Here is a 27,412-nt window from a genome sequence, read left to right on the forward strand (position 1 = left end):
TACCCAATCACATTGTTGTAAGTACGTACCCAGAAAAAACTAAACTGTATAAAAGTTAACTCATTGAATAATAAATTGAACATCGCCTGATCATACTGACTGTCTGCGTGTGCTCCGGAACTCCTGCCGGCCACAACCCCAGGCGCTGTTTCCAAAGGAACCCCAATGAAAGGGGGACGGGGAAAGAGGGGCGGACAAGGCCCGCAATGGAACTCTGTGTGTGCAGCCTCATTTTCTCCTTCAGCACCCACAGGAGAGGGGGCAAACAGTGGGGGTTGGGACCCAAAACCGTTCACGGCAGAAATTGGGGATTGAGGGGACAGTGGGAAAGTGGGAGGAACAGGGAGAAGGGTGGAAAAGGGAGGCCGGTCTGGCGAGTCTGATGGTCCCATGGGGGTCTTTGAGCACAAGGGGGTTGGCCCCCTGAGCTCCACACTTCCTTTGGGGTGCTGGGGGCTGCTGGATCCAATCAGCCCTGGATTATGCCACCACTTCAGAGGAATTACAGAAGTGTGACTGAATCACTTTGATCCCCGTGATTTTAATGATGGCAAAACAGATCTACTGATAAAAATAAATTATTTAGAGATGCAAATGATCAAATAGAAGATCTTCGTCAGAATTATTTACTGCAAAATTGAGACACTAAAACTACCAGGAGTACAGGATAAGATAGGACAGGGCTCTACAGTAAAGCAGTTGTTGAAGCAATTCTACTACAGCTGGCACAAAAGCAAGAATTCTTAAAAAGAGTTGTATGGAACTCCCCCAGACCAATGCTGGTGGGGAGATCTCTGCTCTCAACCGCCAGCAGTGACCTTGGGGGGTCCCCAGCCAAGGCAGGAATCTACACACACACACAGAAAGGTTCTGCTGGAAGAACCTGCCTGTGTGAAAAGGGACTGTCCCTTTCTGGTCGAAAGGGATGGACTGACAGTCAATGGACTCCAGGGGTTGCCTCCCCATCAGGGGGTTCATTTGGGGTGGAAGGAGCGGCCAAAGCTCTTCCTGCAGTCGGGGCACTTGCAGGGTTTCCCTTACTGGTGGGTCCGTTGGTGTCTGGTCAAGCCAGAGCTCTTGTTGAAGCTCTTCCCACACTTGTAGGGCCTCTCTCCCCGGTGTGCATGCGCTGGTGGGTGATGAGGGCAGAGTTCTGGTTGAAGCCCTTCCTGCAGTCCATGCACTGGAAGGGCCTCTCTGCCCTGAGCTGGTCAGAAACCTCTTCCCACATTCCCCACACCTGAAGGGCCATTCTCCAGTGTGGATGTGCTGGTGTCAGATCAAGTTGGAGCTGTGACTGAAGCTCTTCCCACACTCCAAGCACCTAAAGCGCTTCTCCCTGCTGGGAGGCTGCTCAGGCTCCACGAGGTCAGAGCTCCGGCTCAAGCTCCGGCTGCCTTCCTGGTACAGGCTGGCTCTTTCCTCCTCAGAGCACCCTGCGCTGCCTTTGGAGCCCCTCCTGTGGGAGGATCTCCGGCCCTTTTCCTCCCCGCTGCCTTCCTGTGCCGTGGAGCCCTTCAAAACGGCCTCTCCCACCAGGCTCTCAAGGGGGGATTTGTCCTCCGGGCTCTCCGTCCTCAGCTCGGGGCCTGGGGCAGGAAGCAACAAGGACAGGGAGGGGATTGGCCTCCGGCCCACAGGGAAGGCCAAGGACATCCCCCCAACTCCGGCCCCGGCAGGACGGCGGCGCCAGCGGGGTTGTCCTGCAGCCGGGGCCATGCTCGGCTGACAGAGCCAGCACAACACCCGCCCAAAGGGACACTGACTGCCTCCTCACCCGCCTGGGGGGCCCAAGGCATCTTCCTCTTCCTCGCAGCCTCCTCCTCCATCCGCCCAAGCTTTGGGAAGGACAAATCCTGATGGGGGGGGAAACAAGGGCTGAGCACGTTGGCTTGGGGGTTCCTCCTGCCCAAGTCCATCTCTAGAACTCACCGGGCATCCTGTGACCATAAAAGCCTCCAAAACACCAAGATTCAGCCCAGAAAAACCCAAAACACAGTGATTCAGGAAAAAAAACCCTCAGAAATAGCAAGAAAAACATCACCCCCAAAAACTGCAAAAAGCTGGGATTCAGCTACAATATACTCCAAAATATGAAGATTAGCCCAAAAAATCTCTCCCAGAAATTCCCCTTCTCTGGTCTCTCCCCTCTGGGGTTCAGAGAGTCTCCCCTGTCTGGGATGCTTGGGGTCCCACTTAGGGATACTTGGGAGTGTTGGGTCTCAAGGGTCCCTTCTCCTCTGACTCTCGCCTTCAGGGTGCCACATTCCCGGATATTCCCTCTCTCCAGGTTTTCCACTTCATTGTCCCGAGGATCCCAGGGGTCCCCGCTGTCCAGGCTTCCCCTTCTCCACGCCCCCCGTTTCAGGCTCCCGGGGGTCTCGGGGCTCCTCCCTCTCCGTGCTCCCCCCTCCAGGCTGCCGGGGGTCCCCCAGCTCCGGCATCGCCCCGCTCCACCCTCCACACTTGGCAGCTCCCGGGCTCCAGAACCACCCCCAGCACTCCTGGAGGGGCCCCAAACCCGCTGTGTCCCCCCCGCCGGCACCGGGCTGACAATGGAGCCGGCGGGGCCTGACCCAGCAACACCAACCCCCACCATGGGGGGGACCCGCATCCCCCCCCCACCGCTGGGGCTCTGCCCCCAACCCAGCCCGGCACCCTCAGAAAACACCTCCCACCCACCCCCAGGAGCCACCCAGGGCTGAGCAGGAACGGGAACAGCAGGAAAACAACTGCCCCCCATCCTGTGCGTGCCTGGGAAGGGGGAACTCGTCCCAAATATTCTGGGGGGAGCATGGGGGGTCAGGACATACTCGGGCTGCCAGCACAGATTTCCCTGCAAAGCCTGCACTGAGTCAAGCTCTGGAGAGGAGATTGTGCCCCACGGAGGGGATTGCAGAGGCTCCCTCAGGTCCCCAGCAGGAATCAGGAACCAGGAATAGACACAAAAGGCCCACCCTGAAGAGTTCTTGGGCAGTGTCCTGTAGGGAGGGGACAGTGTCACCCCAGCAGGGCGGGGCTGGCAAGTGGGAGGCTGCTCCAGGGCTCTGCAAGAGGCCTCGTGCTCTGCTCGGCCCCAGCACTGGCTGGTCCCAACAGCCCCGGCTGCCCCCGGCCCTGGGCAGCTCTGCTGCCACAGGCTGTGCCCTCACCGTGGCTCTGCAATGGCCCTGCCTGTCCCTCCCCCGTGGCCCTGCCCGTGGCCCTGTCCCTTGGCTCTCTCTCTGCCAGCTCAGTGTGGGGCACACGGGCTGGGGGTCCCTCCCGCGCCCCCCGGGCAGCCGGCGTTGGCTGGGGGGATGTGAGGGTTGGGCCTGCTCAGCACAGCCCCGGCCTCGTGCCCAGCGCCTCTTTCCTGCCCCACACAAGAGCTTCCCGGCCCCCCCAGGGCTCCCCTGCTGCTGCCTCTGCTCCTGGCCCTGCCTTTGCTGCTCCCTTGGCTGGGGCAGCGGCTGCAGGGGGGGGATGGCAGCAGCTTCAGCTCCACGGCACTTCCTGGGGGGAGCTCAGCCCGGGGGGCACGGGCAGGGACCTGATGGGGATGGACAGGGGCCCAGCAGGGACAGCCAGGGCCTGCAGGGGAAGGTACAGGGACAACCTGGCCCCCCACACTGCCAGGGCTGTCTCTGCTCCTCCTTGCAGGCTCCGTGGCCAGGCACAGTTGGTGTTCTGGGTGCCCACCATCTCAGCACTTGGAGCCGCTCAAATCAGCGCCCGCAGCTCTGCAGCAAAGCCCCAGCTCACCTGGCACACAGGGGATGGACACAGCACCTGCTCGGGGATGGGCACTCACAGCTTTGTCTCTTCCCCACCACGGGGCTCTCCTTCCTCAGCAGCACCTCTGCCTTGCACTTATTCTCAGCCTCACCTCAGGGACAGCTCTGGGCTCACCTCAGGGACAGCTCTGGGCTCACCTCTGGGCCACTTCTCAGCCTCACCTCAGGGCCTGGGCTCAAGGACAGGAACCTGCAGGGAGGGGACATGATGTGCAAGCTGAGGGCTGCCTGCTTGCACTGGCCTCTGGGCTTCTTTCTCCTTCTAGAATCATCCCAGAACTTGGCCTGCTTTTCTAACACCACACATGTACAGACTAACCTTGGAGATAGATATGGACAGACATCTCCATCACCCTGGGGATAGAGCCTCAAGCATGTGCTGCCATAGGAATGGCAATCAGAGAATCACAGAATCAGCCACATTGGAAAAGACCTCCGAGATCACCAAGTCCAACCCTGGATCCAACCCCGCTGTGCTTCCCAGACCATGGCACTGATGCCACATCCACTCTCACCTTCAACACCTCCAGGGACAGGGACTCCACCCCCTCCCTGCCCAGCCCATTCCAAGGCCTGATTACTCTCTTGGGAAAAAATTCCTTCCTAATATCCAACCTAAACCTCCCCTGGCACAGCTCCAGACCCAGCCTTCTTGTCCTACTGCTGCTTCCTGGCAGAACAGCCCCACCCCCACCTGGTTACACCTTCCTGGCAGGGACTTGCAGAGAGTCAGGAGGTCTCCCCTGAGCCTCCTCTTCTCCAGCCTCAACACCCCCAGCTCCCTCAGCCTCTCCTCACACCACTTGTGCTCCACTCCCTTCCCCAGCCTCGCTGCTCTTCTCTGCTCCTGCTCCAGCCCCTCCAGGGCCTTCCTCAACTCAGGGGCCCAGAGCTGGACACAGCACTCCAGGGGTGGCCTCACCAGCGCTCACTCCAGCCCAACAATCCCTTCCCTGCTCCTGCTGCCACACTCTGCCTCAGCCAGGCCACCATCCAGTGGCCCTCTTGGCCACCTGGCCACACTCTGCCTCCTCTTCAGCTTCCTGTCCATCCCCACTCCCAGCTCCCTTTCTGCCTGCCTGCTCTCCAGCCACTCTGGACCCAGCCCGGGGGGCTGCCGGGGCTTCTTGTGGCCAAAGGGCAGGACCCGGCCCTTGGCCTGCTTGACCCTCATCCCCTTGCAATCAGCCCATGGATCCAGCTTGGCCAGGTCCCTCTGCAGAGCCCTCCTGCCTTCCAGCACATCAACACACCCCCAGCTTGGTGTCAGCTGCACATTTGCTGATGAAATGCCTGCTTCTGCAGCAGCTGCAGATGCTCAAGGGGCAGCAGGACCAAATTGGGCCTGGGGGGGCCTGGGGGGCTTTGGGGTGCAGGAGTGTCCTGGGGGAGCTGGGGAGGGGCTTTGGGGATTGGGGGTTTAGACCTGGACAGACCAGGACAGACCAGGACAGACCAGTAGCTCCTCACTGCTCCCCAGATCTCTCCTGGAGCTGGGCCACGTTGTCGTGGGACACCTGAGCCCCCCTCAGTGCCCTCCCAGTACAGCCCAGTGCCCCCAGTACAGCCCACTGTGTTCCTGTCCCAGGGTGCTGGGTGATCCCTCTTGGGGGGGTTGGAAGGGATTTGAGGGGGGGGCTGCGGGAGATTTGGGGGGATCTGCAGGGGTGGGATGGGGATTTAAGGGGGTTTGGGGTGGCTTTGGTTGCATTTATGGAAGTTAAAAGAGGTCTTGGGTGCTCTGGGGGGTCAAAGGGATCTGTGTGGGGAGGGGATTAAAGGGAAAATGGGGGTTAGGGGACATTTGCGGGGGGTTAAAGGGGCCTGGGGGGGAGAGGAGGGGCTGCACCACGAGCAGGTGAATCCTGAAACCCCCCTGGTGTCCCCAAGACCCTCTTGGTGTCCCTAATTCCCCTCTTGACACTCCAAGACAACCCTGGTGTCTCCAGTGTCCCCAGGGCCTCCCCATTGCCATTATTCCCCCCTTGACACCCCCAATTCCACTGGCCCCAAGCCCTTCCTCACTGGCCCCAAACCCCATCCCTGATGTCCCCAACCCTCCATCTCACCCCAGGAGCCCCCCCAGACCCTCTGACCCCAGAAACGTCCTCCCCTCCACGCTCACAGAAAGGCCAAGGGCATCTGGGGACACCTTGGGGACAGTTGGGGGGCTTTGCAGGGCACTGGGTGATTACTGGGGGATACTGGGACACACTGGGGGGAACCAGGGTGTGGGAGGCGTGTCCAGGGCACAGGGTACGTGCTGGGGCAGAGAAGCCCAAGGGAGCATGCACCGACACAGGTAACCTCATTGGTTAAAGGAGTCACAGGGTGTTAAAGGATAAAACCGCGCCGAATTTGAAATAAACTCTCTTTGTTCACCATCACACGAGGAGGTGTTTTTCCTTATTATATAAGGACATTTGTGTCTCCTACACATGGCGCACCCGAACTTGGGACTCTTTTAACTTATATTAAGTCAGTTTAGATTATCCTGAACCAGGAAACTCGTGGTAGATTCCGGTTATCGAGTCTATTATTTTGACTCTGGAATCTTTCACCACAAAAAACCAAGATGTCTATAACCCGTTGTCTCAGTGACGTCTGAGAAACGGAAAGTTAGTTTAGGAGCTCCCAAATATTAGGAAAAGTGCACAGGAATGAGAGGAAGAAAGAAGAAAGAAAAAGCCGACAGATCGAAGCGGCCAGAGAGGGCGGCCCTGATTCCGACCCCAAACCTCGCAGACGCCAGAAGAAAAAAAAAGCCGGCAGGCGAACAGCCCAGTCGGAACTGAAACTGTTACACAAAGGAACTCCCAGCCATGTGCTCCGGCACCTGCCTGGAGCTAAGGGAACATAAGATGCTTCGTTTCCATAGCAACCTCACAGAGACATTGAAACATTAACTTTACTGCTAAAATCTTACCATATTCTGAACCAAGACACACACACAATTACCAAACTTGCAACGCAGGAACAGAAACTCACGGGACATAGAGGGGGGAGGGAGAGGAGCCGTTCGTGATTTAAGTACTGGGTCAGGAACCGGGAGCCCAAGGGATGCAGGTCAGCGGGAAGGGACGGGGCTTGTGACGCGAGATCCCAGCCCATGGCACCACCGCGGGGGGCCCCGTAATGGTGATGGGGGGGTTAACCCAGTTTATTTGCCACCCCATAGCGCGAATGATCGCCGACCACGTGCCCAGGCATGGGTGCCACCATCTTCCCCACCACACGGACCAGACACCGATCCTTCTCTCTGGCCCCGGCGCAGCCCCGCCCCACCCACAGACACCAAGGGGAAAGCAACCCCACCCCCTGCCCACTGCCCACCACCACCCCCCCAGGGAACCGGGTTCACTGGAGCCACAGAGGGGGAGGAGTGGGGGGATGGGGAGAAGGAACCAGGGATGGTTCCACCGGGAGGGAACGTGGAGGCGAATGGGGGGAAGTCAGTTAACAGGTGGGAACAATGTCTGGGCGAGGCACTTCCTGTGGGAAGCTTGAATAATATTCAGGCGTGCCCAAACAAATTCAGCCAAAGCCAGTCCCCTCAGCTTCAGCCCCTGTATGGGGCTACAGAGAAACTGAGGCCTTTGGTAAGAGAATCTGGTATGTCCTTAACCAATACTCTCAAGTATTTGGAGACATTGAGTTCCATCTATTTTTTCACCCCACATGACTGGAAGGAGCTAATGAATTAGTTCTTAATGACACCCAATATACAGTCTGGCTATCTGGCTTTCGGGAAAGTTGTGCCAAACCCACAGCAGCTAACACCCAAGCAAGCGTGACAGCACATCAGTTGACCGGGGATGCAAATTATAGTTCAATAGATACACAATATAAATACCATAGAGAGATATGCGGCGTAGTGGCCAGGCAAGCCAGAAAAGCCATGAAAAACATTCTCACTACAAACCAAGATGATTACCTGTCCCCCACAAAAGTGTTACAAGGTAGTACTGAACCAAATTTGAGATGTTGAGACCAGCTGCAGTCTGCTTTAAACAAGCAAGTTGAATACAATGAAGCCAGAGAGATGCTGTATAGGCAATTGGCTTTTGAAGAGGGGAATACAAGCTGTGAAAGAGCTTTGCAAGTCCTTCCTGCAGGGGAAGGCTGCAGTATTACTCAGCTGGTTCAACCCTACCAAAGAGTTAGCTCTGAGAAGCACCAGCCTGCCTCTTTAACTGCAGCCTTAAAAGCCCAGCTAGGAGTACAAAAAGAAGCCAGACATAAGGAAAGTTGTGTTAGATGTGGAGACACTGATCACTCTCAACAGGATTGCCCTTGGAGACCCTTAGTAGCAACATCTCACGAATACACTAACAGCAGGGAATGGACTGAGTTGTACCAAGGGTGCCATAAGCAAGGCAAAGGATATGCCACAAGCATCACACTGCTTGTGGTGGTACTGCTCGCTGTCCTCCTCTGTGCCACCACCTTTCACGTGCAAGAGAGGAAGCAGCTTGGGGCGAGCCACAATGTGCCATCAACCAGCCCCCAAAACACCCCTATACTCTGCACCCCCCAGAAAGGTGACAGGTGGAGAACGCTGCGACATGTAAATGCAGGAAATGCAGTCATAAAGCTTACAGGAGCACTGCAGAACAGACTGCCTTCATCCATCATGCTCCCAGCAAATTGGCCACTAGTGGTAACTGATTCAAAGGACTATTTCTTTACCACCCTTCTGCACCCTGATAATGAGCCAAGGTTTACATTTCCCATCATGGCCCTGAACAATGCACAGCCTATGCAAAGTTATTGCTGGGCTGTCCTTCCTCAGGGGATGCAAAATAACCCGACAAGATCTCAAACAGCCATGATACATCATTATGTAGATGACACATTAATAACCACGGCCACAAGAAATGAACTGCCATTTGTTATTACTGCTCTAACCAAAACTGTCCAAGATGCAGGACTTCAGATTGTTTCAGAGAAGATCCAACAATCACAACTTTGGACTTGCCTTGGACGGGAACTAATGCAGCAAAAAGGTTCTCCACAGCTGCTGCAGATCGAGGTAAAAAACACTTTACACAAATTGCAGAAGCCTCAGGGGGCTGTCAACTGGTTAAGGCCTGTTTTAACCATAACCACAGAGGACCTACACCCTCTGTTTGAGCTGCTAAAGGGGGACTCCAGCCTAAGGTCTGACAAGTCTCTGGCTGCAGAGGCAAACCAGGTGTTAGACATTTGTGTCAAGGCGATACAAAGCAGACAAAACAGGAGAAATCCTGAACGGCAAATCTGCCTAGTCCTTGTTTCCAGCAGGTATGAACCATTGCAGTTTTGTTTCAGTGGGATCAGACCAGCAAGATCCGCTGCAAATTCTAAGTGGCTGTTTTTGCCACACACACACCACCTAAAAACTGTGTAGGCTGTTAATGAGATGTTTGCAAAGCTTGTCATTAAAGGCAGAGGACGACTGCAGGAATTGGACGGAAGAGATCCTGCCTTTTGTCAACAGTCCAGCTTCAAAGGACAATTTGGATAGGATGCCAGCTGAGGATGCAGGATTCCAAGCTGCCCTGGCAAGTTTTGACAGTGACATTTAAATTCATCTCCCTAAGCACAGATTGTGGCCAAAAATCGGTAATTTACCTTTAAAAGCCACACCAGATGCAAACCTGAACCAGTGAAAAGCCTCAGGGCCTTCACAGATGCATCTGGGAAAAACACAAAATGCTGCAATGTCTTGAGTAAATCCTGCCACAGAACAGTGAGAACGAGAACTACAGACCGTGAACCAAGGCTCTGTGCAGGTTCTGGAACTGACTGCCATTCATGTTGCCTTGGAAAGTTTTCTGAACAACCCTTAATGTTGTAACAATGTCTGTTATACTATAAGGTTCATACCCCGTCTTGAAACTTAGTTTCTTTGAGATATTGTTAACCCTCACCTGTTGTTTGAAATGTGTTCTGTTTGGTTCCTGTGATTTACAAAAGGTATGATTTCTATACAATACACACAAATCACATGCTGACAGGTCAGAGCCAATAACTGACAGAAACTGAGAAGCTGCTAAAGCAGCAATGTTTAACACCATACCCAGAGTTCTAGAGCAAGCAAAATTATCTCATTCATTTTTCCATCAGAATGCACATTCTGTAAAGAGACAATTCAAAACAACGATTAATAAAGCTCAGACATTATCAGGGCATGCCCACACTGTCAAGAAATCACACCCATGCCATCTCAGGAAAGCATTAACCCTAGAGAGTTAATGGCAAATGAGATCTGGTGAACAGATATACACATCTCTGAACTGGACATATTGAAATATGTACATGCACATAGATACACATCCACAAAACATAACTGCCACAGCATCCACTGGACAAAACGCAAGAGTGTAAAACACAATGATTTAGTTGCTTAGCAACCTTTGGTACCCAAAAATGGATTAACAATAATAATAAAACAGCTTTACTTCCTATCAAATAGGAAAATTCTCACGTCACAACCATTCCACACTAACCTATAAGACAAGCAAATGACACATTGAAACACATACTAGATAAAAACAAAAAGGGTGAGAATCTGTGTAGCCTGCAAGAACATCTGTAAAAAGCTATGTATGTTATCAGTTTTTTAAATTGTGACAGCACTGAAAAGCGTAAGTATGAAAAGCAACATAAACCCCAGGCTTGTGCCTCTCCCAAACCACCAGTCATGGTAAGGAACTTGATTTCAGGACAGTGGATGAGATCCATAAATTTTGTGACAGGGGGAGGGAGCTATGCCTGTGTAGCTACAAGAAAAGAACTTAAGCAGATTTCTTCCAGGTGTGTAAAATCCTATTCAGGTACACGACCACAGCAGCAGGAACCAGAGTAACGCAGAAGTTTAAAAAGAGTTATGTTATGTTATGTTTATGTTTCAGGTTTACATTAAGGAATGACCAATGTGGTAAAAAGCAGTCTGTAAAATGTGTGTGTGTGAGTGAAGGTGGCCACCGATGAATGAAAATGAATGAAAGGAGTGAATGAATGAAAAGAGTTGTTTGACTAGTCAAATACTAAAACACAAAACACCTCACAAAATAACATTACCTCAGCCACAAGGTCACTTTTAAGAAAATTTAGTTTTGCTAAGATTATCCTGTTTTTTAAATAAAGTTGAATTCCCTAGTTATAAAAACCCTCAGATTAATAAAAGTTGTAAGTTTGTACACGGTTGGCCTAAGGCCCCTAAGTTAATAAAGTTATTTCTCCAAGTTGCACTACCCTTTAGGAATATAAGAAAGTTTTATAAGGTTTACCATAGAAGTATAAGAAACCAAGCAAGCGATGTGCTGGGTCATTGCAAACCTTGGTAGTTTACAACGTACTGTTCTGAATGTTTGCACTGTTGTTGTTTTGCACTGTTTTCGTGACTTCTTTAGACAATTAAGAGCAGGGTGATGTGGGAGGCGTGTCCAGGGCACAGAGGACGTGCCGGGGCAGAGGAGCCCAGGGGACCATGTACCGACATAGGTAACCTCATTGGCTAAAGAAGTCACATGGTGTAAAAGGATAAAACTGCACCGAATTTGAAATAAAGCTCTCTTTGTCTCAGCACCGCACGAGGAGCAGTTATTCCTTGTTATACAAGGACTTTGCGTCCCCTACAGGGTGAGTGGCTTGGCATCGGCTGAGGAGCTCTGGCCGTACGAGTTCAGGTTGATATAGTCAAGAGACTCGAGAAATTTAGGGTTGCAAGGAAATAAAGAATTTATTGAAGAACAAATAAGCAAGGAGGAAGCCCCTTGTTCCTGCCACAGTCCGCAAAAGGGAACAACAGGGCAGCACTTCTTATACCCTTTCACAACCACCTCCCCCCAATGTCACGTCATCTGTCCTTTGGCTCCAGTTCCGCGGGTTAGATTCTGTTTGGTTCCCCTTTCGCGGGCTGTAGTGGTTTGAACCAGATTTTCCCCCAGAGGCTAAGAAAGTGGTAACCCCCGAGGGGTGGTGGCACTTGAGCTTTGAACCAATCTGCGCTCCTGCAAAATGTAAACATACCACAAGCAAACGGAAGAGAAGAGTTGTAGTTTTGTTGTTGTAGGAGAGGTAGCCATGTTGTGAGCCACGAGGAAGGGGCTCGGAGCCCCTTGGAGGGCTCTGGCCCCCTCCCGACCCCCGGCTGGGGGGACTGCAGAGACTTGGAACAGTGTTAGACTGTTTGTAGTTAAGCTGGGAGATGTTTTCTCCACGGTGAGTGAGCAGAGACAGCAGCGGCAGACGCAGCGTCCAGAGACTCTGGCAGAGAGCCAGGACAGATAAGAACTGAACCGGAGAAGCAGCAGAGACATGCAGCTGAGTAAGGGAGACACCGAGTTGTCCCGGAGAGCCGAGAAGGAGAGTCAGCAGCAGAGCTACAGAGCTTTGGGGGTAAGAACTGAACCAAACCCCCCAAACTCCTTTGAGACCTCCGGGAAAGGAGGGACATGGACTCCTATTTTGGAGAGTAGTTTTGGATGTGCAGCACCAGAGGGAGAGGAGCTGAGAAGCTCACAGGTGTCCTGAAGCTGGATCGGGACAGAAAAGGAATGTGGGGGGAGTTGACCTTGGCCCCCCCGCTGCTGCTGACAAGCCTGGCAGCCTGGAACAGAGCACAGGAGCTCTGGTAGAACTCTTGAGGCAAAGGCTTGCAACTGAATGCTGCCCAAGATGTTCTGACTCAGGGGTGAATCCCCTGAGGAAGGGACTTTCACGAAGATGCCCCTGCATTTCGTGATATGCCTGTGGTGAAGCCAGCCTTGTCCCTGCTGGCAGTCCACAGATGAGGCCTTTGCTTGGAGTCGAAGGAGAGCCAAGAGGGGTGAAAGGAGACCCCCTGTGTCTTGAAGACCCTTCGTTTGGAGACGACGGGCCAAGGGGCTTGGAGACCCTCTTGTGTGTATTGAAAAGAGATCCAGCTATCAGCTGCTGCATGTGAAGAGGACTGCTGCCATAGAGAAACTGCTCAGAGACAAGAAGGGATCTGTCCTTCTTCACTCCTGGACTTTTATTTGGAGGGGGAAAGAGATCTGATCCATTGTAAATACTTATGTCATGGTAGAGATAGCTAAGATTGTATATAATGTATTGTAGTATTTATTTGTATAGTCATTGTAATATATTCCCTTTCCCCCATTTGGAGTCTGGTGTGTTTTGTCTGGAAAAAAAAAAACCCATCTCACATTAGATTGAGATGTGACAGGGGGCTAGGACTAGGGAGTTTAGATTTTGGGGATTTCAAACCATGACACGGGCCGACTCCTGTTTGGTTCCTCTTTTCGTGGGCTAATCCTGTTGCTGGGAGACATCAGCCAATAGTCCAGTAGTCAATAGTCTCTATGGGCCGTGATGCTGGAATTTTCCATTGCAGGTAGTGGTTTTTCAATCCAGACCTCGTGGTCTACCCCTCCCCCTGCTTTCTCCATTTTGATTCCTACAAATATGCTTAGAACAAGTACTTTTAAGAACAAGGCATAATGTGACAATTCATCTCTGCGTTGTGGTTTGTTAGTCAGCAACTCAACAGATCTTGTGCTTAGTTATTACACAACTCTCAAACTTGTGCTTTTAACAAAATGCTAAATATAACATTATAACATTATGGAGTTGTCTCTTACTTCGATCTGCAAATTTATTCTTTAATAATCTATAAAAAAGTCATAGATTTCTGACAGGGCCCTGATGATGAGATCTTTGCCCTCAGCACTGTCCTTCACGTACTCGTGAGCTTCGACGTTGTTCAGACTGTAGGAGTGCCAGTCGAACCTGGAACATGCAAGGAGGAGGTTAGAATACTAATGCTGATGGTTTCCCCCTCGGCAGCCTTTGGGGACAGCTTCAAAGCTGTGCTGCACCCACCTTGTCCAGCAAGCAGGCGATGTACTGCCTCCTGTTCTGCGGGTCGTGAGCGATCCACCTCAGCACAGCCTCGAGCATGGCTTCTTCTCGCCTCACGTTGAGCTCGTCCTTCTCGATGATATGTGCCAGCTCCTCAGCAGAGAGGGCTAGGAACTCCTCGGACACCTGGGACACCTCCTCGAAGTGATGCAAGATGTAAGCGCAGGCGGCTGCGCGCAGGTCGGGGCAGTAGTAATAGCTAGTTAATCTCCAGATGCCAATGCAGTTCTCAAAGCAGAGCCTGGAATGGAGGAACTCACAGCACAGGTTGACGATGCCCATGACATTGAACTGGTCTGCTGCAACCAGCAAACTCTCAACGTTGTCCTCCGTGATCGGTACTGTCCCAGTGTAGGCATAATTGATGATGAGACCCATCATTTCAGCTGAAACACCAGGGATTTCATAGACCATCTTGTCCCAGTTGGTAAACAGTATCCTGAAAACACAGCACTGCTGCATTAAATCCTGTCCTTGGGTCCCCTGTGTTTCCCGAACTCCCAGGGCAACAGTTTAGGCACTGACAGGAGCCCTGCTGGGAGGCCCCATAGTTTATTAATTAATGTTTTACTTGCTGGTTGTTTGAAAAAGGAGAGAAAGCCTCTGGCTGGGGACAGGGAGCACCAGGGTGAACGACCCCCATGCTTCCACAGGAATCACAAAATCACAAAATGGCCTGGGTTGGAGGGGACCTTAAGGATTATCCCATTCCAACCCCTGCCATGGGTAGGAACTCCTTCCACTAGACCAGGTTGCTCCAAGCCCCATCCAACCTGGCATTGGACACTTCCAGAGATGGGGCAGTCACAGTTTCTCTGGGCAACCTGTGCCAGGACCTCACCACCCTCACAGGGAGGAAGTTTTTCCAGCTATCTAATATAAACCTCTGTCAGTGTGACACCATTACCCCTTGTCCTGTCACTCCAGGCCCTTGTAAATAAATCCTTGTGTTTCCAGTACTGACCCAAAGTAGACACTGCAACAGGAGAGGATTTGCTTGTTAGCTTTGAATTCCACTCCGTTAACTCTAATGATGACATCACAGGGCGGAGCTTCAAGGCGGAGCTCGTTGGTGATGCTCCAATTCATTCCGCTCATCTCTCTCTCTGTGCTGGAGGATGACTTTCTGGTGCTATCTCCCACGCTGCAGTCAGAGGCAGTGGACCTCACTGACGTGTGCGGAACACTGGTGTTGCCTGGAAACATCCAGCGCTGAACCCACTCGCTGGCTCTGGATTGTGACCCGTGATGACATCACAACCACAGGGGTGACCCAGGCCCAACATTCCCTGGTTGCCCGGCGCCTTCACTTCCCTCGGCCCAGGTTCTGCTGAACCCCGGGCCTGCACAATGTTAATGGTTGCTGGAGCAAAATCGTCTGTGTGATCCCCCAGCATAAGAATAATGAAGAATAATAATAATAAATAATCCTCAGTATTATTTTGCCAGAGTGTAAAAGTCCCGAAAGGTGGGCACTGACTGCTGCTGAAGTGCCTTGTGCCACCTCACCCAGGAGGAAGCTGAGGCACAGCCCAGCTCCTGTCAGTGCTGAAGTCGCACACGCTGCCCCTGATTTGTCATTTGAGGTGTGCCAGGGGAGATTTAGGTTGGCTCATGGGAAAGTTTTTTCCCCAAAAGGGCTGTCCAGCCCTGGCACAGCTGCCCAGGGCAGCAGCGGTGTCGTCCTCATCCCTGTCCAGGTTTAAAAGCCGTGTGGCTCTTGGGGACATGGGTTAGTGGTGGCCTTGGCAGTGCTGGGGGACGGTTCTCTGCGGGCATTTCCTGCACAGGGTTCCGCGACTCCGCGTCCCCGGCGCTGCGGGGCGGTTCAGTGCCGGGCGCCCTTGCCCGCGGCTTCTTTATTGGAACCTTTCCTTTCTGCTTCGCCCTCCCCGCTCGCTGCGGCAGAAACGAAACCGCCGGTCCCGCCCCGCGCTGCTGCGGGCGCCGGGCGGAGGCGCAGCCGGGGCACGGGGGGTCCCCCCGCACCCCCTACCCCGAGCACGCCCCGAGTCCCCCCCGGCCCCGCGGCCGCGTTCCGGTCCCGCCCCCCCGGCCCCGCCCCGCGGCTGCGCGGCCCGGCGGGAGCGGAGCGGGAGCGATGGTGAGCGGGGTCCGCGGGCCGGGAGCCCGGGCTGGGGCAGCGGCGGCCCCGGGGCTGGGCGGGGGAGCGCGGCCAGGAGGGCGCTGGAGGCTCCTCGGTCCCACCAGGGCGGCACCGAGCGGGGTCTCTGCTCTGCCCGCAGGTGCCCGAGCTGGAGAAAGCCACGGTCCGGATCCGGCAGCCCGAGTGAGTGCGGGGGATCCTCCGGACCCTCCGGGAGCAGGGGGTGGCCAAGCTGCAGGGAAGCCCTGCTTCAGCACCACTTGCCCTGGCCGTGGAGCTGCCAGGTGGGCACTGGAGCCCTGTCCCTGCTGACAGCGGCCCCAGGGGGGTTGCCCCCTCCATCCCTCCGTGCCGTGGCCCCTTACCCACGCCGATGCTGCCGTAGCCCAGGTGGGGCCCAGGTGACGCCGCTCGTTCACGCACATGCCCTGCAGCCCCCTGTCCATGCCGGTGATCAGCCGCCCCACGCCCACCACGCCGGCCACTGTGGCCCCTCGGTCATGGCTGGGGCGAAGGGACAGGCCCGTCAGAGGTGTAAAAAAGGATGAAGCTCCCAAAGCTGCTGGGGGGGGCAGAGTGGGGGGACAGGGCTGCCCCCTCCCCGAGGTGCAGGTAGCCCACCACAGCCCATGAGCCTCTGTGCTGCAGGCAGAATCCACAGCTCAAAAACACGCATCCTGATGGGCTCAATCCTGCACTGTTGGGGGGCAGCTGCCCCTGCAGCACTGGTCAGGGCTCCAGCTTGACCCTTCACCTCCAGAACCCATCAGCTGCCTCCCCAGGTCTCACCCACAGAGCTGGGCTGGAGGCCAGCAGCTCCCAGGCTTCCTGCTGCTTCCAAACCATTTTGCATATGGCACATTGGAGCTTTGTGCAGCAAGGAGGAAAGACAACGTCCCGGCCTCATTTTTAAACTGCAGATTTGTTTTTATTTTTAGATCTCGAAAAACTCTAAGAAGTAAGTGGAGACATCTCAGGTAAATCGAAGTCCTTAATCCCCTTGTTTCTGTGTCCCCGGTTCTCCCCCTGCTCACGGTGCTGCAAACCAGGGGCTGCCCCAGGCTCGGGTCCCAGCCAGTGTGGGCAGAGCAGGAGGGATGCGGGGCCAAGGGACACTGAGTGGAGCAAAGCCTCTGGGGTAATGAAAGGTTTCTCCACTGCCACGTCTCAAAGTGCTTTAAGTGTTTTCCTGCCTGTGCAGCACAAGCAGATACATGTTCCTGAGTGCAGAACGTCCCACTTAGGGCCAAATCCTGCCTGTGCCCGGGACAGGCTCCCGCACGGCACTGTAGAGCTGAGGGCATGCCAGGCTCCCCGAGGGGCTGGGGGGAGATGGGGGACACAGCAGGGCAGCCAGGCAGGGGCTGGGGGAAGGGGCTGCAGCCTGGGTTGAGGCTTTGCTTGAGGCCCCCCCAGGCTGACACGTGTACAGGGCTCCCCGGGTCCATGTGCTCACCCCAGCATCCATCAAAAGCCTTTCTTGGGGGGGATCTGGGCACTGTCTGGAGCGGGCAGCTGCCTGCCCTGGCCTGGCTGCCCCTGTCCCGGGGCTGGGGGATGCATGCGGGGTCCCCGCAGCTGCCCGCCCGCCCCGGGATGCGGGTGGGGGCTGGAGGAGACATGCAGGGTCCCGCCGCAGCTGCCCCCCGCATGCAGCCGGCACAGAGCCGCGGGCGATACCTGGAGTCAAACTCTTTGCCATCTTTAAAGGTCCCATTGTAGTGCTAGCGAATGAAATCCCCCATCTGCGCCTCCCGCAGGCAGATTTTGGGGATATAGTATCTGTCTATCACCACGTCTTCCCAGTGCCGGGGCCCCCAGGATGCCCAGGAGGAGGAGGAGGAGGAGGACGAGGCAGTGGCTGCCCGGGGCCATGGCCATGGCGCTGGGGCTGCGGCGGCAGAAGGGCCCAGCGCGGGAAGGCGGAGAAGGGGGGTCCGGGACGCCCCTTCCCTGCCTGGGACGCCCCTTCCCTTCGCTTTCCCTTCCTTCCCTTCCCCTGGGCCAGCCCAGCCCGGCCCTCTTGGAATTTCTGTAGACGTGTCCGGGCCCCATCGCGCTCCCCCCGCGCTCCCCCTCAGTGCCAGGAACAGACACCGCGGGAGAGAACGATCCACGGCGGGAGGGGTTGTTTTATGTCCCCTCTTTTGTTTTCCCTGGGGTAACACAAAACACTCTGTTTCCGTAGAAACCTCACAGAGACATTGAAACAATAACTTTATTGCTAAAATCTTACCATATTCTGAACCCAAACACACGTACAAACTATTACCAAACTTGTAACAGTATCGCCCACCCCCCCCCTCCCCGCCCACACTGCAGATAGCAGCGTAACCCACCAACATTGTAATAGAAACTCACAGAACATACAGGGAGACGGGAGCCGGGAGACCCCGAGTCGCTGGGAAAGAACAAAGCCGAAATGCAAGATCCCCGCCCATGGGATCAATGCAGGGAGCTCTGTCACAGCCATGGGGGACGTGACTCGCTATATTCACTACCCCAAGCTGCAAATGAACAGCGACCCTGTGTCTCAGCGTGGCAGCAGCCATATTCCCTGCCGCACGGACCGGACACTGATCCGTCTTTTCTGGCCCCAGCGCAGCCCCGCCCCACCCACAGACACAAAGGGGAAGGCAACCCCGCCCCCAACCCACCGCCCACCACCACGCCCCCACGGAGACCCGGGTTGAAATAAGGAGGGGGGGAGGAGTGGGGGGATGGGGAAGAGGGAACCCAGATAGTTCCACCGGGGATGGTTCCACCGGGAGGGAACAAAAAGGCAAATGGGGGGAGGTCAGCTAACATGTGGGAACAATGTCTAGACGAGGCACTTCCTGTGGGAAGCTTGAATAATATTCAGGCGTGCCCAAACGATATTAGCCAAAGCCAGTCCCCTCAGCGTCAACCCCTGTATGGGGCTACAGAGAATCTGAGGCATTTGGTAAGAGAATCTGGTATGTCTTTAACCAAAACTTTCAAGTATTTGGAGGCATTGAGTTCCACCTTTTTTTTCACCACATATGACTGGAAAGAACTAATGAAAATAGTTCTTAGTGACACCCAATATACAGTCTGGTTAGCTGACTTTCAGAAAAATTGCTCTGCTTATATTAAATACCCACAGACAGGCGTCACAGCACACCAGTTAAGTGGGGATGCAAATTATAATTCATTAGATACACAATCTAAATACCATAGAGAAATATGCGACGTAGTAGCCAGGCAAGCCCTAAAAGCTATGAAAAACACTCTCACTACAAACCAAGATAATTAATTACCTGTTCCCCATTAAAGTGTTACAAGGTTGTACTGAGCCAAATTTGAGATGTTTAGACCAGCTGCAGTCTGCTTTAAACAAGCAAGTTGAATACAATGAAGCCAGAGAGATGCTGTATAAGCAATTGGCTCTTGAAGAGGGGAATACAAGCTGTGAAAGAGCCTTGCAGACCCCTCCTGCAGGGGAAAATTGCAACATTCCTGAACTGGTTCAACCCTACCAAAGAGTTAGCTCTGAGAAGCACCAACCTGCCTTTTTAGCTGCAGCCTTAGATGCCCAGCTAAGAGTACAAAAAGAAGTCAGACACACAGGTAGTTGTGTTAGATGTGGAGACACTGATCACTGTCAGAAAGATTGCCCCTGGAGACCTCTAATAGCAACATTTCATAAGCACCCTAGCAGCAGGGAATGGACTGAGTTGTACCAAGGGTGCCATAAGCAAGGCAAGAGATAGGTCGCAAGCATTGCACTGCTTGTGGGGGTACTGCTTGCTGTACTCCTTTGTAGCACCACTTTTCATGTGCAAGAGAGGAAACAACTTAAGGCAAGCCACAATATGCCAATAACCAGCCCCCAAAATACCCATGTACTCTGCACCCCCAAGAAAGGGGACAGGTGGAAAACACTGCAAATGTTAAGAGCAGAACACGCAGTCAAAAAACATGCGGAAGCCTTGCAGCTTGGACTGCCCCTACCTATAAAGCTTCCAGCAAATTGGCCACTAGTGGTAACTGGTTCAAAGAACTATTCCTTTACCACCCTTATACACCATGGGGATGCCCAGAGACTTTTCTCTCTCGTCATGGCCACGAACAATGCACAGCCTATGCAAAATCACTGCTGGGCTGTCCCTCCACAGGAGATGCAAAGTAACCCGACAAGGTATCAAACAGCCATGATACATCGTTATGCAGAGGACACATTGATAACCACGGCCACAAGAAATGAACTGCCATTCATTGTTACTGCTCTAACCAAAATTGTCCAAGATGCAGATCTTCAGATTGTTTCAGGAAGGATCCAGCAACCACAGCTCTGGGCTTGCCCTGGACAGGAATCCACGCAGCAAAAAAGTTCTCCACAGCTGCTACAGCTCGAGGTAAAAAACACTTTATATTTACACGAGTTGCAGAAGCCTCAGGGAGCTGTCAATTGCTTAAAACCTGTTTTAACCATAACCACAAGGGGCCTACACCCTCTCTTTGTATTGCTAAAGGGGAACTCCAACCTAAAGTCTGACAAATCTCTAGCTGCAGAGGCAAACCAAGTGTTAGAAAATTGTACCAAGGTGATACAAGCAGACAAAACAGGAGAAATCCTGAAAGGCAAATCTACCTAGTCCTAATTCCCAGCAGGTACCGACTTTGCAGTATTGTTCAGTGGGATCAAACTGAGAGAAGCCCACTGTTAGTTCTAGAATGGCTCTTCCTGCCACACACACACCACCTAAAAAATGTGTAAACTGTTAATGAGATGTTTGCAAAGCTTGTCATTAAAGGCAGAGCACGACTGCGGGAATTGGACAGAAGAGATCCTGCCTTTTGTCAACAGTCCAGCTTCAAAGGACAATTTGGATAGGATGACAGCTGAGGACGCAGGATCCCAAACTGCCTTGGCAAGTGGTGGTAATATTTCAATCCATCTCCTTAAGCACAGATTGTGGGCAGAAAATGGTAATTTACCTTTAAAAGCCACACCAGATGCAAACCTGAAACAGTAAAAGGTCTCAGAGCCTTCACAGATGCATCTGGGAAAAACACAAAATGCTGCAATGTCTTGAGTAAATCCTGCCACAGAACAGTGGGAACGAGAACTACAGACCGTGAACCAAGGCTCTGTGCAGGTTCTGGAACTGACTGCCGTTCATATTGCCTTGGAAAGTTTTCTGAACAACCCTTAATGTTGTATCTATGTCTGTTATACTATAAGGTTCATACCCTGTCTTGAAAGTTAATTTCCTTGAGATATTGTTAACCCTCACCTGTTGTTTGAAATGCGTTCTGTTTGGTTCCCGTGATTTACAAAAGGTATGATTTCTATACAATACACACAAATCACATGCTGACAGGTCAGAGCCAATAACTGACAGAAACTAAGAAGCTGCTAAAGCAGCAATGTTTAACACCATACCCAGAGTTCTAGAGCAAGCAAAATTAACTCATTCATTTTTCCATCAGAATGCACATTCTGTAAAGAGCCAATTCCAACCCACGATTAATAAAGCTCAGACATTATCAGGGCATGCCCACACTGTCAGAAAATCACACCCATGCCATCTCAGGAAAGCATTAACCCTAGAGAGTTAATGGCAAATGAGATCTAGCGAACAGATATACACATCTCTGAACTGGACATATTGAAATATGTACATGCACATAGATACACATCCACAAAACATAACTGCCACAGCATCCACTGGACAAAACACAAGAGTGGAAAACACAATGATTTAGTTGCTTAGCAACCTTTGGTACCCAAAAATGGATTAACAATAATAATAAAACAGCTTTACTTCCTATCAAATAGGAAAATTCTCATGTCACAAGCATTCCACAATAACCTATAAGACAAGCACATCACACATTGAAACACATACTAGATAAAAACAAAAAGGGGGAGAATCTGTGTAGCCTGCAAGAACATCTGTAAAAAGCTATGTATGTTATCAGTTTTTTAAATTGTGACAGCACTGAAAAGCATAAGTATGAAAAGCAACATAAACCCCAGGCTTGTGCCTCTCCCGAACCACCGGTCATGGTAAGGAACTTGATTTCAGGACAGTGGACGAGATCCCTAGATTTTGTGACAGGGGGAGGGAGCTATGCCTGTGTAGCTACAAGAAAAGAACTTAAGCAGATTTCTTCCAGGTGTGTAAAATCCTATCCAGGTACATGACCACAGCAGCAGGAACCAGAGTAACGCAGAAGTTTAAAAAGAGTTATGTTTATGTTTCAGGTTTACATTAAGGAATGACCAATGTGGTAAAAAGCAGTCTGTAAAATGTGTGTGTGTGAGTGAAGGTGGCCACCGATGAATGAAAATGAATGACAAGAGTGAATGAATGAAAAGAGTTGTTTGACTGGTCAAATATTAAAACACAAAACACCTCACAAAATAACATTACCTCAGCCACAAGGTTGCTTTTAAGAAAATTTAGTTTTGCTAAGATTATCCTGTTTTTTAAATAAAGTTGAATTCCCTAGTTATAAAACCCCTCAGATTAATAAAGGTTGTAAGTTTATACACGGTTGGCCTAAGGCCCCTAAGTTAATAAAGTTATTTCTCCAAGTTGCACTACCCTTTAGGAATATAAGAAAGTTTTATAAGGTTTACCATAGAAGTATAAGAAACCAAGCAAGCGATGTGCTGGGTCATTGCAAACCTTGGTAGTTTACAATGTACTGTTTTGATTGTATACACTGTTGTTGTTTTGCACTGTTTTTGTGACTTCTTTAGATAATTAAGAGCAGGGTGATGTGGGAGGCGTGTCCAAGGCACAGAGGACGTGCCGGGGCAGAGGAGCCCAGGGGACCATGCGCCGACATAGGTAACCTCATTGGCTAAAGAAGTCACATGGTGTAAAAGGATAAAACCACACCGAATTTGAAATAAAGCTCTTTTTGTCTCAGCACCACACGAGGAGCAGTTATTCCTTGTTACACAAGGACTTTGCGTCCCCTACAGGGTGAGTGGCTTGGCGTCGGCTGAGGAGCTCTGGCCGTACGAGTTCAGGTTGATATAGTCAAGAGACTCGAGAAATTTAGGGTTGCAAGGAAATAAAGAATTTATTGAAGAACAAATAAGCAAAACGGCGAGCCGGGCGATCGGAGGAAGCCCCTTGTTCCTGCCACGGTCCGCAAAAGGGAACAACAGGGCAGCACTTCTTATACCCTTTCACAACCACCTCCCCCCAATGTCACGTCATCTGTCCTTTGGCTCCAGTTCCGCGGGTTAGATTCTGTTTGGTTCCCCTTTCGCGGGCTGTAGTGGTTTGAACCAGATTTTCCCCCAGAGGCTAAGAAAGTGGTAACCCCCAAGGGGTGGTGGCACTTGAGCTTTGAACCAATCTGCGCTCCTGCAAAATGTAAACATACCACAAGCAAACGGAAGAGAAGAGTTGTAGTTTTGTTGTTGTAGGAGAGGTAGCCATGTTGTGAGCCACGAGGAAGGGGCTCGGAGCCCCTTGGAGGGCTCTGGCCCCCTCCCGACCCCCGGCTGGGGGGACTGCAGAGACTTGGAACAGTGTTAGACTGTTTGTAGTTAAGCTGGGAGATGTTTTCTCCACGGTGAGTGAGCAGAGACAGCAGCAGCAGACACAGCGTCCAGAGACTCTGGCAGAGAGCCAGGACAGATAAGAACTGAACCGGAGAAGCAGCAGAGACATGCAGCTGAGTAAGGGAGACACCGAGTTGTCCCGGAGAGCCGAGAAGGAGAGTCAGCAGCAGAGCTACAGAGCTTTGGGGGTAAGAACTGAACCAAACCCCCCAAACTCCTTTGAGACCTCCGGGAAAGGAGGGACATGGACTCCTATTTTGGAGAGTAGTTTTGGATGTGCAGCACCGGAGGGAGAGGAGCTGAGAAGCTCAAAGATGTCCTGAAGCTGGATCGGGACAGAAAAGGAATGTGGGGGGAGTTGACCTTGGCCTCCCCGCTGCTGCTGACAAGCCTGGCAGCCTGGAACAGAGCACAGGAGCTCTGGTAGAACTCTTGAGGCAAAGGCTTGCAACTGAATGCTGCCCAAGATGTTCTGACTCAGGGGTGAATCCCCCGAGGAAGGGACTTTCACGAAGATGCCCCTGCATTTCGTGATATGCCTGTGATGAAGCCAGCCTTGTCCCTGCTGGCAGTCCACAGATGAGGCCTTTGCTTGGAGTCGAAGGAGAGCCAAGAGGGGTGAAAGGAGACCCCCTGTGTCTTGAAGACCCTCGTTTTGGAGACAACGGGCCAAGGGGCTTGGAGACCCTCTTGTGTGTATTGAAAAGAGATCCAGCTATCAGCTGCTGCATGTGAAGAGGACTGCTGCCATAGAGAAACTGCTCAGAGACTAGAAGGGATCTGTCCTTCTTCCCTCCTGGACTTCTATTTGGAGGGGGGAAGAGATCTGATCCATTGTAAATACTTATGTCATGGTAGAGATAGCTAAGATTGTATATAATGTATTGTAGTATTTATTTGTATAGTCACTGTAATATATTCCCTTTCCCCCATTTGGAGTCTGGTGTGTTTTGTCTGGAAAAAAAAAACCCATCTCACATTAGATTGAGATGTGACAGGGGACTAGGACGAGGGAATTTAGATTTTGAGGATTTCAAACCATGACACGGGCCGACTCCTGTTTGGTTCCTCTTTTCGTGGGCTAATCCTGTTGCTGGGAGACATCAGCCAATAGTCCAGTAGTCAATAGTCTCTATGGGCCGTGATGCTGGAATTTTCCATTGCAGGTAGTGGTTTTTCAATCCAGACCTCGTGGTCTACCCCTCCCCCTGCTTTCTCCATTTTGATTCCTACAAATGTGCTTAGAACAAGTACTTTTAAGAACAACAAGGCATAATGTGACAATTCATCTCTGCGTTGTGGTTTGTTAGTCAGCAACTCAACAGATCTTGTGCTTAGTTATTACACAACTCTCAAACTTGTGCTTTTAACAAAATGCTAAATATAACATTATAACATTATGGAGTTGTCTCTTACTTCGATCTGCAAATTTATTCTTTAATAATCTATAAAAAAGTCATAGATTTCTGACAGGGCCCTGATGATGAGATCTTTGCCCTCAGCACTGTCCTTCACGTACTCGTGAGCTTCGACGTTGTTCAGACTGTAGGAGTGCCAGTCGAACCTGGAACATGCAAGGAGGAGGTTAGAATACTAATGCTGATGGTTTCCCCCTCGGCAGCCTTTGGGGACAGCTTCAAAGCTGTGCTGCACCCACCTTGTCCAGCAAGCAGGCGATGTACTGCCTCCTGTTCTGCGGGTCGTGAGTGATCCACCTCAGCACAGCCTCGAGCATGGCTTCTTCTCGCCTCACGTTGAGCTCGTCCTTCTCGATGATATGTGCCAGCTCCTCAGCAGAGAGGTCTAGGAACTCCTCGGACACCTGGGACACCTCCTCGAAGTGATGCAAGATGTATGCGCAGGCGGCTGCGCGCAGGTCAGGGCAGTAGTAATAGCTAGTTAATCTCCAGATGCCAATGCAGTTCTCAAAGCAGAGCCTGGAATGGAGGAACTCACAGCACAGGTTGACAATGCCCATGACATTGAACTGGTCGGCTGCAGCCAGCAAACTCTCAGCGTTGTCCTCTGTGATCGATACTGGTCCAGTGTAGGCGAAATCGATGATGAGACCCATCATTTCAGCTGAAACACCAGGGATTTCATAGACCATCTTGTCCCAGTTGGTAAACAGTATCCTGAAAACACAGCACTGCTGCATGAAATCCTGTCCTTGGGTCCCCTGTGTTTCCCGAACTCCCAGGGCAACAGTTTAGGCACTGACAGGAGCCCTGCTGGGAGGCCCCATAGTTTATTAATTAATGTTTTACTTGCTGGTTGTTTGAAAAAGGAGAGAAAGCCTCTGGCTGGGGACAGGGAGCACCAGGGTGAACGACCCCCATGCTTCCACAGGAATCACAAAATCACAAAATGGTCTGGGTTGGAGGGGACCTTAAGGATTATCCCATTCCAACCCCTGCCATGGGTAGGAACTCCTTCCACTAGACCAGGTTGCTCCAAGCCCCATCCAACCTGGCCTTGGACACTTCCAGAGATGGGGCAGTCACAGCTTCTCTGGGCAACCTGTGCCAGGACCTCACCACCCTCACAGGGAGGAAGTTTTTCCAACTATCTAATTTAAACCTCTGTCAGTGTGACACCATTACCCCTTGTCCTGTCACTCCAGGCCCTTGTAAATAAATCCTTGTGTTTCCAGTACTGACCCAAAGTAGACACTGCAACAGGAGAGGATTTGCTTGTTAGCTTTGAATTCCACTCCGTTAACTCTAATGATGACATCACAGGGCGGAGCTTCAAGGCGGAGCTCGTTGGTGATGCTCCAATTCCTTCCGCTCATCTCTCTCTCTGTGCTGGAGGATGACTTCTTTCTGGTGCTATCTCCCACGCTGCAGTCAGAGGCAGTGGACCTCACTGACGTGTGCGGAACACTGGTGTTGCCTGGAAACATCCAGCGCTGAACCCACTCGCTGGCTCTGGATTGTGACCCGTGATGACATCACAACCACAGGGGTGACCCAGGCCCAACATTCCCTGGTTGCCCGGCGCCTTCACTTCCCTCGGCCCAGGTTCTGCTGAACCCCGGGCCTGCACAATGTTAATGGTTGCTGGAGCAAAATCGTCTGTGTGATCCCCCAGCATAAGAATAATGAATAATAATAATAATAAATAATCCTCAGTATTATTTTGCCAGAGTGTAAAAGTCCCGAAAGGTGGGCACTGACTGCTGCTGAAGTGCCTTGTGCCACCTCACCCAGGAGGAAGCTGAGGCACAGCCCAGCTCCTCTCAGTGCTGAAGTCGCACACGCTGCCCCTGATTTGTCATTTGAGGTGTGCCAGGGGAGATTTAGGTTGGCTCATGGGAAAGTTTTTTCCCCAAAAGGGCTGTCCAGCCCTGGCACAGCTGCCCAGGGCAGCAGCGGTGGCGTCCTCATCCCTGTCCAGGTTTAAAAGCCGTGTGGCTCTTGGGGACATGGGTTAGTGGTGGCCTTGGCAGTGCTGGGGGACGGTTCTCTGCGGGCATTTCCCGCACAGGGTTCCGCGACTCCGCGTCCCCGGCGCTGCGGGGCGGTTCAGTGCCGGGCGCCCTTGCCCGCGGCTTCTTTATTGGAATCTTTCCTTTCTGCTTCGCCCTCCCCGCTCGCTGCGGCAGAAACGAAACCGCCGGTCCCGCCCCGCGCTGCTGCGGGCGCCGGGCGGAGGCGCAGCCGGGGCACGGGGGGTCCCCCCGCACCCCCTACCCCGAGCACGCCCCGAGTCCCCCCCGGCCCCGCGGCCGCGTTCCAAGCCCGCCCCCCCGGCCCCGCCCCGCGGCTGCGCGGCCCGGCGGGAGCGGAGCGGGAGCGATGGTGAGCGGGGTCCGCGGGCCGGGAGCCCGGGCTGGGGCAGCGGCGGCCCCGGGGCTGGGCGGGGGAGCGCGGCCAGGAGGGCGCTGGAGGCTCCTCGGTCCCACCAGGGCGGCACCGAGCGGGGTCTCTGCTCTGCCCGCAGGTGCCCGAGCTGGAGAAAGCCACGGTCCGGATCCGGCAGCCCGAGTGAGTGCGGGGGATCCTCCGGACCCTCCGGGAGCAGGGGGTGGCCAAGCTGCAGGGAAGCCCTGCTTCAGCACCACTTGCCCTGGCCGTGGAG

General features: G+C 52.7%; 2 protein-coding genes and 1 long non-coding RNA gene across 3 annotated transcripts; all 3 read right to left on the reverse strand.

The window, feature by feature from the left end:
* Positions 1–1,776: 1,776 nt before the first annotated feature.
* On the reverse strand, positions 1,777–4,382 carry LOC135406189 (uncharacterized). The gene is made up of 3 exons (XR_010426207.1): positions 3,939–4,382; positions 3,745–3,868; positions 1,777–1,856 (listed from the first exon to the last, which is right to left on the reverse strand). It is a non-coding gene; the product is annotated as an uncharacterized LOC135406189 (long non-coding RNA).
* Positions 4,383–13,386: 9,004 nt separating this feature from the next.
* Positions 13,387–14,873, reverse strand: LOC135404855 (kelch-like protein 10). The gene is given in 4 exon segments (XM_064639587.1): positions 13,387–13,511; positions 13,513–13,535; positions 13,629–14,106; positions 14,632–14,873. Coding segments are annotated over 4 exon segments (846 nt in total). The 3' UTR covers positions 13,387–13,408.
* Positions 14,874–15,495: 622 nt separating this feature from the next.
* LOC135404856 (kelch-like protein 10) lies at positions 15,496–26,234 on the reverse strand. The gene is given in 7 exon segments (XM_064639588.1): positions 15,496–16,006; positions 16,144–16,278; positions 22,737–22,790; positions 24,789–24,869; positions 24,871–24,893; positions 24,987–25,464; positions 25,990–26,234. Coding segments are annotated over 7 exon segments (1,527 nt in total).
* Between the last annotated feature and the right edge of the window lie 1,178 nt (positions 26,235–27,412).

Source organism: Pseudopipra pipra, chromosome W, assembly GCF_036250125.1.
Source record: "Pseudopipra pipra isolate bDixPip1 chromosome W, bDixPip1.hap1, whole genome shotgun sequence".
Taxonomy (NCBI): Eukaryota; Metazoa; Chordata; class Aves; order Passeriformes; family Pipridae; genus Pseudopipra; species Pseudopipra pipra.